This window comes from Anabas testudineus, chromosome 3 (genome assembly GCF_900324465.2).
Source record: "Anabas testudineus chromosome 3, fAnaTes1.2, whole genome shotgun sequence".
Lineage (NCBI taxonomy): Eukaryota > Metazoa > Chordata > Actinopteri > Anabantiformes > Anabantidae > Anabas > Anabas testudineus.
In genome coordinates this window covers 10,732,710-10,747,454 of record NC_046612.1, presented here as the reverse complement: position 1 = coordinate 10,747,454, position 14,745 = coordinate 10,732,710, and the positions used below count along the sequence as shown (strand labels likewise).

Below are 14,745 nucleotides of genomic sequence, written 5' to 3'. Positions count from 1 at the left end.
CACTGGCCAGACCTGCTGCTATTTTGTAGTTGTTCTGTTCTGTTCTGTTCTGCTCTGTTCTGTTCTGTTCTGTTCGTGCTTTGTGGTGAGAATAAACACCTGGTTGGTCTGCACTCCATCTCTGCCTCAAGCCTCCTCGTTATTCCAGCCATTATTGGCCACCCTAACAATATATAGGAATATATATTTCACTTGGTTCTTTGTGGCCTAAAGAGCCTAATATTGTTTAAATTTGCAGTTTGCCGGCAGTAATAACTTTTTATGCTTATTAATAACTAAGACTTTCCTCACCATGTTTAGGATCTGGGTACTATTGCCTCAATAATATAAATTTCCCTGTAATGTTTAAGCATCTGTGTTGTATATACAATGATTTCTAGGACACGACATCAGACATAGCAATATCACCAACTGATAATAAGTAAGACAAAAGAATCATGTAAATCAAGTGAATGTTTTACAAAAAGTGTAAAACTATGTAACATGACATTTGCCAGTGGCTCTTTAAGGCCGTATTTAATCTCTAACTCTCTATTAGCACCTGTTTGACAAATTCACCTGACAGTTCTTCATATCCTGAAAACTTGTCAGTCTCTTTAGGGACAACTAAGAGGAAATTGTTATTGTGCATGTGTGTGTTTGAGAAAAAAACATGCGGCCATGGATACTTGCACGGCTGTAAACGTGCAAGAGAGATAGATGTTTAGGGCCTGTGGTGGTTAAAGTTTGAGAGAAAACAAAGTATTAAAATAGGGTTGTTTATTAAGGAACAAACATACTGAATAAAACATACAACTTTCACAAGACTTTTTATACAAGACATACTGCATTATCATGAGGATAGAACAGACATTTCTATAAAATCTTTTGACATTCAGCGGTCTTCAGTTCAAAAGTCATGATTGTATTTACCATTTTGTCAATCTTTATTTCTGGTAAATTAATTCCTAAACCAGCCGGAAAGGGTTCTATTAAAATCACATCGCGTGCCATACATCACCATACCATAGATTCTATCCACATCTTCTCTGGTCATGAGGTAACAGACTTGAAACCGTTCAAAGTCAATAGAAACCGTTGGATTGTCACTTGGAAAGAGAAGAGGTATTGGTGAACACTTGAATAGACACTAGAGAAAAGAAGTCCTAAATTCAAGTGAAAGCTAGGAGTTGCTGAGATAATAAAGAGGCCGCTTTTGGCCAATGCTGACAGAGGTTGATTGTTGTGGAGGCTGTTATTCATAATGATCCATACGATGATGAGTGTGCAGCTGTCTGCTCTCACACCGAGCAGAGCAGTATGTGGGACCTGTTACACCTAACAGTCTGGTGTTTGTGCAGTTAGTTGAATGACAAAGCCAAGTAACGCTGGTTTGTTTCCAGCTCCTTTGTGTACGCACAGTCTGCCTTTGTGCAATGATCTCACACCTGAAAGCCACTTTGTTGGATGTGGTGAAGCTGCAGGCGAAGAGACTGTATGCTGCTTATGATTCTCCTCTGGTGTCCAATCAGACAGACCCCGATACGCCTGATGTCGCTGAAGGGGAGAAGGAAGATTTATTTGGTTTCAAATTAGTTTGATAAGAGCAGCAGACCTACAGTACTTGTGCCTTGTAACCTGCGAAAACACATTGGAAATGTGAAAATGCCATGATACCAATAGTAATAGCAATGTGGGTTAAGTCAGGCTATCAGAGAGCATGTGGAGAACATTTTTCCAACTTGAAGTCACACATCTGCAGCTTCATGATGATTAAAATGATTAAGCCAAACTTACATATTTTATATAGCATCATCATCATCATCATCATCAAAAAAAAAAAAAAATACAACCATTAATAACATTTTGAAACAGGCAACATGACATACACACACTGTACAGAACATAATAGTGGAATCGGTTCTACTATATCTATCTGTTCCTTTGATGTTACTCTGTTTGCTTTTAGCGTGCCTCATGATACTGGAGCTACACTCTGTACAATTTGGCTTCACTCACTCTATACTCATGGTTGAAATGGAATCCAGTGTTGTGTATCCTGCTGCAAGGAAGTTGTTCTTGTACTGGCTCATTTTGATGGAGTCAAGCCAGTCGCCGATGGAGATGAAAAGAGGGTAGTCTGGCATCTCCTCTGGGGAGTCAGGGAAACTGGTATGACAAGCAGATAGTTAAAAAAATTAAATTAAATCATATCCTCTAAAGGATGTCGTTAAAGGGTGTTGTTGTATTATGAAGTTTGCACAGCTTGAAGTACGATAGGTGGGCCACACCACACAGTGCCTGTATGAATCTGTCTGTACTCACCTCTGAACCTCATTCACCAAAGTCAGCAGGCTACTGGGATTGATTATGAGTTTGTCAAGGAAAGACAGCACATCAGTGAAGCGTGGACGCTGGCTCGGCTCCTTCTGCCAGCAGTGCAGCATCAGCTGGTGCAGTGTTACAGGGCAGCCCATTGGTGCTGGTAGACGGTAGCCTTCTTCCATCGATAAAATGACCTGAGAGGAGCATTTAGCATAATGTTCTGTTTTAAGAGTTACTCTCTAGTTAGATAATAAGATAAAAAAAGAGATAACGTGCAGTGCTGCACTGGTTATGAGATTGAAATGAAATGAAATCAGCAGCTTACATCTTGATTAGACATCTCCCAGTAGGGCCTCTCGCCGTATGACATCACTTCCCACATGACAATGGCGTAGCTCCACACATCACTAGCTGAGGAAAACTTTCCATAAGCAATAGCTTCTGGTGCTGTCCAGCGTATTGGTATCTTTCCTCCCTGACAAGAAATGGCAACAAATGAAACATATAAAAGATATTTCACACCTTACCACCATCTTTGTTTTTGATTGTTATATCCTGTGATAACTCACCGTAGCAGTGTAGGCTGCTTCAGTGTCATCTTCAAGGACTCTGGACATGCCAAAGTCAGACACCTTACACACCAAGCTTGCATCCACCAAGATGTTCCGAGCGGCTAGGTCTCTGTGAACGTAACCCATCTCTGAAAGGTAGGTCATGCCTACTGCAATGCCTCGCAGCATGCCAACCAGCTGGAGCACTGTGAACTGACCATCACGTGTCTGGAGAGGTTGCATTGAAAGAAAGACAGAGTACAAATATGATATAAAGAAGACAACATCTCCTCTGGACAAAAGTGTACACCTGTAAATGTAAATGTGGATTCTCACCCGGAGGAAAGAATCAAGCGCTCCATTTTCCATGTATTCAACTACTATCATTATTGGCCTGCCTGAGGAAAAAGATAGACATGACATGAGTGATTAGAGGCCAAAGTAAAATATGTCATAAAACACGACACACGATTCTCTGTGTAAACATATAGAGAGCTTACTCTTAGTGACTACTCCCTCCAGCCTGATGATGTTGGGGTTGTTAAATTGTCCCATGATTGAAGCCTCGCGCAAAAAGTCACGCTTCTGCTGTTCCATGTAACCACCTTTTAGGGTCTTTATAGCCACAGCAATGTCCATCCTTCCAGGTACACGCAAACGACCTCCACAGACTTCCCCAAATTCTCCTGAAAAGTGTGTGTACAGAAATTCTCTATGTCTATTACTTATTGTTGCTCAGAACAATGTATGATTTTTATGTTTATTTAAAATATCAGTCCTGAAAACTTGATGTTGAGACAGAAGAGATTTGAGGATGACATTGAAAATCGGTAATTAGATATTGCCTCCACCAGATGGGGCCCGTGTTACAAAACAGGCACCTTCATTATGTCTCATGGGATAAATAGGAACAATCTGTTCAATTTAATGAATCATCAAACATTATTATTCATAGTCAGCACCACTGGCTTTGCTCCTCTAAGGTACAATGCAATAAATTACATTAAAATCAGCTTGCTAAGGCTGGCTGTAAATGTTTTAAACTGGAACTTTATGGGGTTTAACATTACTTATAAAATAAGACTGTTACTCAACATGAAAGGTGTTTACAAGGTTGTCATGTGTACTATCAATGTATATATATATATATATATATATATATATATATATATATATATATATATATATATATATATATATATATATATATATATATATATATATATATACTGTTACAGTTTAGGAAATAATACTTAATAATAAAAACTGTATAAATTATGTTTTATGAGAACTTATTGATCAGTATTAATTTTACCTGCACCAATCACCCTTTCAATGCATATATATGAGGGATCAATCTCTTTGGCAAATTCCTCCACAGCCTGAGTGGGGTCTTCATATGTATCTGGATCCACATATGTCTTTATGCCAGAGAATGGGACTAGAAGACAGAAAACACAATATAACATACATATTAAAAAGGAAACTAATATACAAGGTTTAAATGCAGCAGTGACAACACAGGAGTACAGTACATGTCCAGCACACAGTGCATTCCTGATAGTACCTGACTGTGTAACTTTGCATGTGTTATTGTAGATTTCCATATATATATATCCATGTATACAGTAGTATACAGTTTGCAGTAGGAGCACTGCTGACTCTTTATAGAGTACTTTTAGACTAGCAGACATAGAAACACATGTTATATACTGTAAGTTATTGGATCAGTACAATAGTCAGATCAAAATTTAAAATGCTTTTGCTTTTCTGTTTTAAAATCTCACCTGTGGGTTTTGTGTATCTTTTTTAACCATTGCTTTTATTTTAATTTATTCAGAACCAAACATATGCCTGCGTAAAAGACGTAGACAGACACATTTATAGCCCTGCAGGACACTCTGCATTACTGTAGCCTAAAACATCTTTCTTTTCTTTGAAAAAGTGTTGATGGTATTGTTGAGTATAGTGCCGGAGAAGTTGATGGTGTATCTGCTTCCATTATACTGTAAATATTTTCTGTTATCGTGTCAACTGTTGGAAAAAAGGCAGCCACACAGTATCCTCCTCTATGGCTGAGGCTGGGGACATTGCTGCAGTGAGCACTGTGCACGATGACTGGCACAAATGATAACTTGAAGCAGCCCGTGGTACACCTCGAGCAGATGAGCTGGGGACTAAATGTACTTTATAGCTGTGTCAGCTCATATTGTAGAGGACTGAAGGCTTCGTCAGAGATAGATTCCAGTTTGGAGTCTACTGTGTCTCCAGGGTGTCTAAGCTCAGCTCTATAACAGAACAAACCTTTTCTACCAGTTTGTTGAGCCTGCTGACATCCCCCGACTGGGTAATGCCTCTTCAGCACACAACAGAAAACAGACTGTGGAAGGCGCAGATTATAAGTATTAAATTATTTCTGTGAAGGTAAATGGATATTTGTACAGGCAGTTGACAGTCATCACTCTTTGTCATGTGCTGTAAGCAAAAGCAGACACATGACGATACACAAACAAAGTACAATGAAAGTGAGAAGACAACTTTGCAGCAAAACTCCATTTCATGTTCTTTTCAGATCAATAGCAAATCCCCAAATCAAACCCAGAGATGGTAGAAGTGCTGAATTTGAGCCATATTTGTGCCCTTTGGGACCTCAGATCGAAACTTACTTAGAGTTCTCGCTGACATGTCTTAGTAAATTACATGACAACATTTTTTTTCCGTAGACGGACACGACTTCCCCTGTGGGGTAATCAATAACCATGTTTTTTGTCTGTAATTGCAACACTTGGGTCAATCCTGCAATTCTGAAAATGAAACAGTGGTTATCCAAGTTTTGTCAAAATCCAATAATATGTGAAGGACATACTGTGCAGAGTGCGTACAAAGTTAAAGATTTAGAAACTGGGTCAGTCTACTGTATGTTATTACGAAAAAGCCAGAACCTAGGGAAAGAATGCATTAAATATAAAAATCTTCATCCCCATCTAATCAATGTATTGGTCTAGCTTTAGAATAATCTGGTTATTTTTTCTACCTCGAAGATACTGTAACCATTTGGCATCTTTGGTCCCTGATCAGTATTTTGCCAGATTGTGATGTGTTGCTGCTTTTTAAAACATAAATCATAACCATAACAAAGCGCAGATCTTTATTTACATCCATCGGACAGAAAAATGTAATAAAAAATCTAAATTCTACCTTTAAGGTTAAAATGCAATGAAATGAAACTGGGACCACTCTTCACTGTGATCTCTGGTAGTTGGAGCACAGAATCAGACGCATAAGAAGTTGCAATAAAAGCAGAATATACAGTACCATGGCCACTGTGGAAGCGTGCTCTCCTCTTCTCTTCGGACTTCATCCTGGCTTTAATGTACCCCTGGCACCTGCACAGGTGAACTATGGTTACTTAAGAGTAAGAATCAACTTCATCTCCACATAAATGTCTTCACTCTTTCTTCTGATTCTGCTCACTATTAGCCAAAAACATGTATGAAGTTCACAGATTAACTGCGTCCTTGACAAATTGATCAGATCATCTACATCGTCAGTCTCTTGGTTTGTTGTTCTGTCACTTCTGGGGGGCTCATCTCTTGTTGTATTCATCATTAAGTTTATGTGTATTTATATCTTTTATAGATATATTTAGACATATCCCTTATATCTTTGCTATCTTCTTTTGTTTGTGGATAATTTGTGAGATCCTGCCTTGTGCACTGTTTTCGGTTCTTAGTCTTTTTCCAGCTTGGCTGTGATTTTGTTCTCATTTTTACATTTATTAGTTGTTTTTCTTTCTGACTTAGTTATTAGATAGATAGTTAGTTTTTTCCTGCCCTGCAGTGTTCTTTTGTTTCTACTGGGACAGTCTTATGTTTAGATTTATATTGTTTCTTTTGCTTATCTATTTGCACTATGGTCATTTCACCAGTGTCTATTGTTATAATAAATTATTGAATGAACTGCAGTTTGCTCTCGTGGTGTGTCTTGCGTTTGGGCCTGCTTGTGAGTGTGATTTAACATTGAATGAATTACTCAAGAAGAACTTTGAGATAATGCAGGTATTCATGTATTCCTGTCATATGAGAAGTCTGAGACAATGCATGGACGTCATCCATCTCTCAGTTACAGGAGGAAAGCAGCAGATTTCTGACTGATATCTTTTCTTGTGTGTCTGGTGGTCTTTTAATTGTGCTCTGTAATTATGTGTTTTCATACCTGTGTATGCACTTTGTGTATCTTTACATGTACAGTATGTACAGTATGTGTGTGTGTGTAATGGGTTTATATGTGTGTTCTTTTGTTTCTAATATTGTACAGTACTTTGGTCAAATTGTGTTATTTTCTAAATATGCTTAAAAATAAAGTGACTTGAGATGACTTATGATTTATTATCTGGGTGGCTGTGATTTATGGTAGACACACCTAAATAGTATATATACAGTATTATATTTTTTAGTATTTCATGGGAAAATTAGGATAAAGATTTGTATAATTTACAGGAGTGGATATGTAAGATTTTCCAAGAAATGCAGCACATTTCAATAATAAAATCAAACTATAGTATAATATAATAAACATACAGTATATACACAGATTTGTTTTCAGATTTGCCATATATACTATGTACTTTATAATGTCTAAATAAAGACTAAACATAACTTTTCAGTGTGTTTTTGTACCTTTGCTGAATATGTTCATAATTAGCAAATACAAGCGATTTATGATAATTGTTATAGTTATGATTTTGTAACACTTTTAATATTATTATTATCATTTATTCTTATTGATACAATGTGTCCACAAATTGAGCAGAACCAGCAGCCTTATGGCAATTTAGGAGCATCAATTATGTTAATGATCAAATGTCACAAACATGCACCTAGTCATTAACAACAGGGTTAAAGCATTATATGAGCCATTTGTACAGCTGAAAGTGGGATAAATCTGACTTAGACCCACTTATCAGATGCTTCATAGATGAATACAAGAAAGATTTATTGTAGGTTAGACATAAAAACTAACTTGTTTTTCTGTAAAGACCCATTGATCCTATTTCTTGAGTAGAGATATGTTTAGTAAATGATATTAGCAAATTGTGTGATCAAAGATGATCACTTTAGTTTGCACCATAATCAAATGAAAATGCTGAGAAACTATCCACCAATTCTGGGCCATTTTTCATTGTTTATTAACAAGTGCCAAAAATGATAAAACCCTGTGAACCAGAGGCAGACTGAAGACAACAGCCTGTGCTAACCTCTGGAAGTTAATGGAATGGAGCAAACTCCTGGTACATGCATTACATGCTGAGTAATTAGGCAGAAAATTGGTTCAGCCATTTGGAAAATAAGAACGTCTGCTTGGTGGCAAAAGAGAGTCCATTAATAGGCTTCTGGTCGTAGCCTCACTCTGGAGAGTATGAGAAAAGAAGGAAAGAGGGGTTTGTGTATTTGTGAGCGTGTGCAGGTGCGATAAGGCAACAAAAAAGAGGAACGGGGATGTGTTACCGTCCAGTGATGAGGAGAAAGAGGGTAAGGATGACCAGCAGAGAGAAGCCTCCTACAGATGCTGTGACAACGACGAGAACTTGACCCTGATCAGCGATATCAGGATCTGTGGGAAGTGAGAACAAAACCAAGGGAAAAAAGAAAAGATCGATAAGTATCTGTTGACGATAACTCTCTCAAAGAGTTCAGACCAGAACTAACACACTACTGTCACAATTCACTGAACACAACGCATGGATTGAAAAGGATTCAGTGCTTATACAGTATGTTACAAAAGTCATCTTTTAGTATCCTTATGCCTGCTCAGGTTTCCCTTCTTTATTCTTTTTCTATAATTTATATATGAACAAGGCTGTGGGATAATAGGCTCTAAATACCTTCTACGGAGATGTAGAAGATGGTATGTCCCACAATTCACACTATACGTCAGGACAAAAACCAAGCCATAAGTCCCAAGGAGCTTAAGCTTTCCAGCCAAATCTCAAATTTAAAGAATAATCTGAACAGAGCAGTTCAGATACTTGAGAGGATCTGTCAGGGAAATTAGATCAGGTGCACACACCTATGGGTGCAAAGCCTGTAGGGACTTACCCAAGAAGACTCAAAGCTGTAAGTTCTGCCAAAGGGGTTTCTGCAAAGCTCTGAATTAAGGGTCTGAATAGTTTTATAAATGACAAATTACAGTTTTGATTTTTAAAACATCTGTATTTTTACTTGGCCTTATTGAGTTATTAAGTGTAGCTATGTGCAACACAGCGAAGTGTGCAAAAACTGAAGGGGTGGGAATGTGTTCTGTTCTTTTATTTTAATTTTGGCTTTTGCCTGCATTTGATAGTAGCCAGTGGATTTAGTATGCAGATTGTAAACATGAGGATACAAGAATTTCTCCTATGCAACAAAGAGATGCAGTTTAACTCAAAGTGCAGATGTTGAGATGGGTTGGCATGCACGGTACGCATTTAGCGTATCAGTCGATTGTATTCTGATGGTATTTGTATGTTTGAGAACGTGGACGTCTACACACATAGTAGACTGTAGCTCCAAGCACATTTTAGGATTCGAATCAGCAGAGGGTTATGAGTGCATAAAACTGTAACAAGCACAATTGCCCAGGCTGAATCATGAACTTACAGAGCTTATAAACAATTAAATAAATGTCTCATGCCTGAAGTAACACTGATGAATTTCACTGATCCATAGCAAAGAATGACTATAAAATGTCTCTGAGGGTTTTATGATGTTGCTGATGACTCTCTCTTTAGTTTTAAAACAGTCTCCTCCTTTCAAATGGCTTAAAACAACAACATTTGAACACAAATCAAACTGACTGAATGACTGATTATCATCCCATTCCTCCCAAACACACAGTCAACAAACACAAACAAACCAACAATTCCCTCATACCCTCAGCTGCAGTAGCAAATTCAAAGTTGGGGCTGTAAGCCGTGTAGCCAGCAGCGGTGCGAGCTCGCACGTGGAAGACGTAGACAGTCGAGGGTCTGAGGCCTGTTACCACCACACTGGGGGTTTTGGTCCGCGTTGATGAGTAACTCAGCTGCTCTTGCTCCTAGAGAAGAAGCATCAGATTGTAGTTGATAAACAAATGCACTTTGAAACGGGACAGAAAAACATGTTTTTGCGTAAACCCACTCTCAATGTTTGAACAAAACACCTAATGTTTTATCCTATTCACTATCAGAGCTGATGGGATGCTCTACACTAGCATTAGCAACATTAGCTTTTCCTATTCTAACAATGCTCATTGCTTTATAAGCAGTGAGTGTTTTCTCTGTAATCACTGGTGGTACAGTTCAGCATTAAAAAAAAACTACAATACCACGTTTACCTCTAAGCAATTAACACATACGATACATACATGGTCTGAGAAACAAACAAACAAACAAAAAAAAACTACCTTACCTTTTCAAAGTACTTGACTTCATAGTCCACAATGTCTGAAGGTGGCAGTTCCACGTCTGACCAGGAGAGTGCGATGCTGTTTTGAGAGGCCCAGTCTTTCCTGACTACACCCACAAGAACAGGACCTAAGGGTGCAGGAAAACAGTGCCGGTTTTTGAGTTCACAAACTTGTGAGGACTAGGCCTGGGGGTTTTAAAGTGATGCTTACAACAAAACACGTAGAAAGAAATGTATATGTGCAACTTGTGTAAAGACTGTATCTTCAAAACATTAGGTAAAACATGAGAGATGCTGGACTGAGCAGCTCATGGGAAAATGAGTGACTCCAACCATTTCTTGCTTTCGCCACTGCAGAGAGTGAACTCTGTGCTCAGAGTGAATCCACTGAGTTCAGAGACACTACTGCAAAACACATTTCAAAAGTGTCTTCAGTCATCAGAACAAAGATATCAACATCGAACAAAAGGGTCCAAAGTGAAAAAAGAAATACAGTGTGTGTGTGGAAAGTGTCTGGTGACACATTCAGTGACACTGAAAAGTTTAGGAACTTTTTTGAAATGTTCACTTTTTCCAAAAAATATGACCTAAAACTTAATTTGATTTTGATGTCATATAGTTGTAAAACTAGATTCAAGAACTTGATTAACCGAATAAGACAAAGATAATTTAAATATGTAATCTTTAACTTATTTATGTATTTTGGAAATTTAGCCAATATTAAATACGTGTGTGTGGCAAAAGTATATGAACCCCTGCCTTCAGTAACTGGTGTGATGAGCAATATCTTCGAATAAATGTTTCTTATAACTGTTTATCAGCCCTGCACATTGGCTTGAAGGGATCTCAGCCCATTCCTCCTTAGAGAAGAGCATCAACTCAGGGATGCTGGTTGCCTTCCTTATGAATTGCCTGTGGCAGGGTCTGTCCACAGCATTTATGTGTGAATAAAGTCTGGGGCTTCAAAAACATAACATTTCTTCTGCTTTACACCATTTTTGGTGTGTTAGGGGTAATTATCTTTCTACACGCTCCACCTTCTGCTGAGCTTCAGTCTTTAGCTGCTGAGAACAGTGTTGATATTTGCCGTAAACACTCGACTTTGTAACAGCAATGAGCGTGACAGTGTTATGAAGAGAAGGTTGATGTAGTCGAGGACAGGGAAGGTCCTTCTAAGAAGTGACAGACTTCCATCAGTGAGTCCTGTGGCAGTGGCACGAATTATCTAGGGACGGAGAGAACGTGTCACTGGCTGTGGGCAAGCGGTTGCATTAATGAAGAGCATTTTTTTCATGGTCTGCACATTTATTTAGCACAGGTTTTATGCCCGATGCCCTGCCTGATGCAACCCTCTCCAATTTATCACCGGATTTGGGACAAGCACCCAGAGTGCACTGCCTTGTGCAATGTCAGTGGCTGGGGTATTTTGGACATTTCAGGGGTGACTTGTCCAGGGACACTTTGTCATATGGCCAGGAGGATTCAGGTTGTGATCCGCTGACACTAGAGTCAATGAGTGACCGAGAAGCAAATCCTGCTTTTATTGACTGTATGTTCACCTCAAGGCTATATCTTGTCTCCTCCTCCATCATTCAGTTGTCTGGACATATCTGTTTTTTCTGTTTTTATTTATTTATTTTTAATAACGTGCTGGTATCATTACTGGTATTATTTCTCATCCATCCAGAGCACACACTCCTTTTTACACAAACTAATAATTGTAGGGGTTCACAGGCTTCTGTACCACACACAAATGTATAGAATCAAGTAGGCAATTTGTTTGTCTTACATATGTAACCCTTTATTCCCTTTATCTAGTTTTAGGACTTGTGTGAAAATCAGATCACACTTTCAGAACTACAGGAATACTTAAGAGAAAGGACGGCCAAGAGCCATTTCACTGTCTTGCACCAGTGTGATGTGAGGGAGAAATATTTTTCTAAACCAAACTACTTGTCTTACAGCAACTGTTTATCATGTTTGTTATTACTGCTGAATTTGGGGGAATATTTTAGACAAGGTTGCTGAGGAGACACACAATCTCCTAGCAGAATTCAAATATTTACCATCAATTATTCATAAAATCTTTGCTTGAACTGATTTTGCAAACTAATAGATCCAGTCTGTTGTTGAGAGTGCTGTTTGGAAGATCATAGCTGGAATGAAAATTCAACACCAGATTGATGTCTTAAGCTGTCCTCATGCTCAGAGAAGCAGATAACCTACTACAGAGAGAAGGCCACAGACCGGATGGGACACTTCAGAAAGTGACGTGTCACTGTATTAAGTCAGACACACTGTAATGGAGATACAACTTTCCCATATTGTCAAAAAGTCGCCACAGTTTTCTAGCAGCAGCTTGGCTGAGATGCAATGCTTCACAGTCCAGCAGCTCGAGCATTTCAACTTGTTTTAAAACCAAAAAAGTTCAAAGAGAAAAATGGTGCAGAAGGGACACAAGGATTTGACACAGATGTCTGCAAAAACGACTTGAGATGGCAAATATGTAAATTCATCGTGCTTCAGATTCACAAATTAAAACTCCTGAATGAAGTCTGTTTGAACATGCACTTCTTTATGCAACCAAACTTCAAAATATTGTTCCATCTGTGACACTGAGACCCAAAATGTCCATGATGGCCATGATGTCTATACACGTTTAACAGCGCAAAACAACTCAGAAATGAAGATATATGATGCCAACGTTTGACAATTCTTCCAAGATTATTAAAGCAGAAAATAATATGTATAGGCAGAACAAATAGATGGGATATCAATCACTGGACGGTGCTGTCTAATAAACAATTTGCAGAACCAGCTCACACATCTGCTGGCAGCTACGTTATATCCAGGTAACATGTACCCTTTATATCCTGGTGGCAGGTGGTGATTGAGCTGCACAGAGCGCCTGGAGGTGTTGTGGGAATTTCTCAAGCTTCTCAGTTTGGCTGCCTGCTGCAGTTATTAATGGCTAAGAGCAGACACACCAACGGATCATACAGCTTGTATTGACAAAACACTACAGCCCAAAAATGCACTGACCGGGCAAGGACGAACTCTATTGAGTTGCTTCGCAATTGTCATCTTTGCCATGCCCTAACGGCTGTAAGATCAACATAAAAAGTGTTAATGTTGTGTCAATTTAAGACTGAAAGGGAAAAGAGAGAAAATAGGAGTGCACTTGATATGAAACTGCTGTTCCTTAACAAATCCTGCAGAAGATTAAATATACGACATGACATGATTTGCAGTAGTTTGATCAATCAGTGCACAGTACTAACGAGTAGACAAACATCTGTAACCAACCACTGGACAAACAGTAACGCAAACTGGATCGACAGTTGATTAATTTAAAGAGACGTAACTACAGTATATGTTTCATGTTATTTAAATGAATGTGTCCAATTGATTCGTGATTGTGGTTTCACCAACATTGGCGCGTGGAAAGGTTATCCTCATATAAGCAAAGATGATGTTTTTCACTTGGTGACAGTGCTACAGTACCAGGCAGATAAATACAGCATGCATCACCCTCTTTGGGAATGCAAATGTTAGCAGGAATCACATTCCTGGAGGGGATTTTGTCTGCAGCCTATAGCATAATGTTATGTATCTTTCACCGCACATGTGTGTGTGTTACTGCAGTTTCACGTTCATGAGAACTAGCTGGAATATTAGATTGAGAGTGTATTGACATTTCTTTCAAAATGAGGAAATAAAAAAATCCCTAAACATTCTTATGTAAGACGCTATTTTAGGTTCTGGATGAACCAATCTTTCTGCCATGGATGAGTGGCTCAAAGAGAACAATTATGGCCATTACAATTTAATCACAAGTCCCACAGATAAACATAATTGAGAATCTATAAGCTCTAGTTGCTTTATCGGCAACACGTAAAAATAGGTTAACTCTCAACTATATGTGCTCAAATAGACAAAGAAAGGACAGAAGGGGGAAAAGAGAGAGAGAAACAGTGAGCAGAGAGAGCTGTGAAGAAATCCCATGAGGTTGCATCTCCCCAGCATCTGAGCGTATAAATAGAAGTCAGTCGTATTCCCAGAGCACCAGAGATGAAAACAGAAGAGAATCTACTCGAGGAAGAGGGAAACGGAAAAAAGGAAAAAAGGAGGGAAAATCTCCTGAATCAGGACACCACAAAACACCGGTACAACTTTACATGAGTCTTGTTGTACTGTTTTGTAAAAAAAAAAAAAAAAAAAAAAAAAAAAACGTTCATGATGGCAAAGATAGCAGAGCACAGAGCAATAGCACCAGGAACAGGTACCTTTCATCAAGAGATGAACTGAAAGGTCATGGGAAAAGTTTTTCTGAAGGACCCGCTTCACTCAATACACCAAAACAACAGATAAAGACAGGAACAGTCCAGAGACAACACTGTCACAACAAACCGTCAAAAACCAACCCTGCATGTGCAGTGGGAAGAAAAAGTATGTGAACCTTTTGG

The 14,745-nt window shown here is 38.6% G+C and overlaps 1 protein-coding gene across 1 annotated transcript in view; it reads right to left on the bottom strand.

The window, feature by feature from the left end:
• Positions 1–763: 763 nt before the first annotated feature.
• LOC113174924 (ephrin type-A receptor 6-like) overlaps positions 764–14,745 on the bottom strand; it is a 50,354-nt gene continuing 36,372 nt past the window's right edge. The window contains exons 9-20 of the mRNA XM_026379137.1: positions 10,283–10,407; positions 9,767–9,929; positions 8,363–8,468; positions 6,171–6,241; positions 4,171–4,296; positions 3,356–3,541; positions 3,192–3,253; positions 2,874–3,083; positions 2,630–2,779; positions 2,305–2,498; positions 1,999–2,148; positions 764–1,536 (exon numbers count right to left, since the gene is read on the bottom strand). Of these exons, the coding sequence (XP_026234922.1) occupies positions 1,422–1,536; positions 1,999–2,148; positions 2,305–2,498; positions 2,630–2,779; positions 2,874–3,083; positions 3,192–3,253; positions 3,356–3,541; positions 4,171–4,296; positions 6,171–6,241; positions 8,363–8,468; positions 9,767–9,929; positions 10,283–10,407 (1,658 nt within the window). The 3' untranslated portion in view covers positions 764–1,421. The remainder of the gene's footprint in view (positions 1,537–1,998; positions 2,149–2,304; positions 2,499–2,629; positions 2,780–2,873; positions 3,084–3,191; positions 3,254–3,355; positions 3,542–4,170; positions 4,297–6,170; positions 6,242–8,362; positions 8,469–9,766; positions 9,930–10,282; positions 10,408–14,745) is intronic.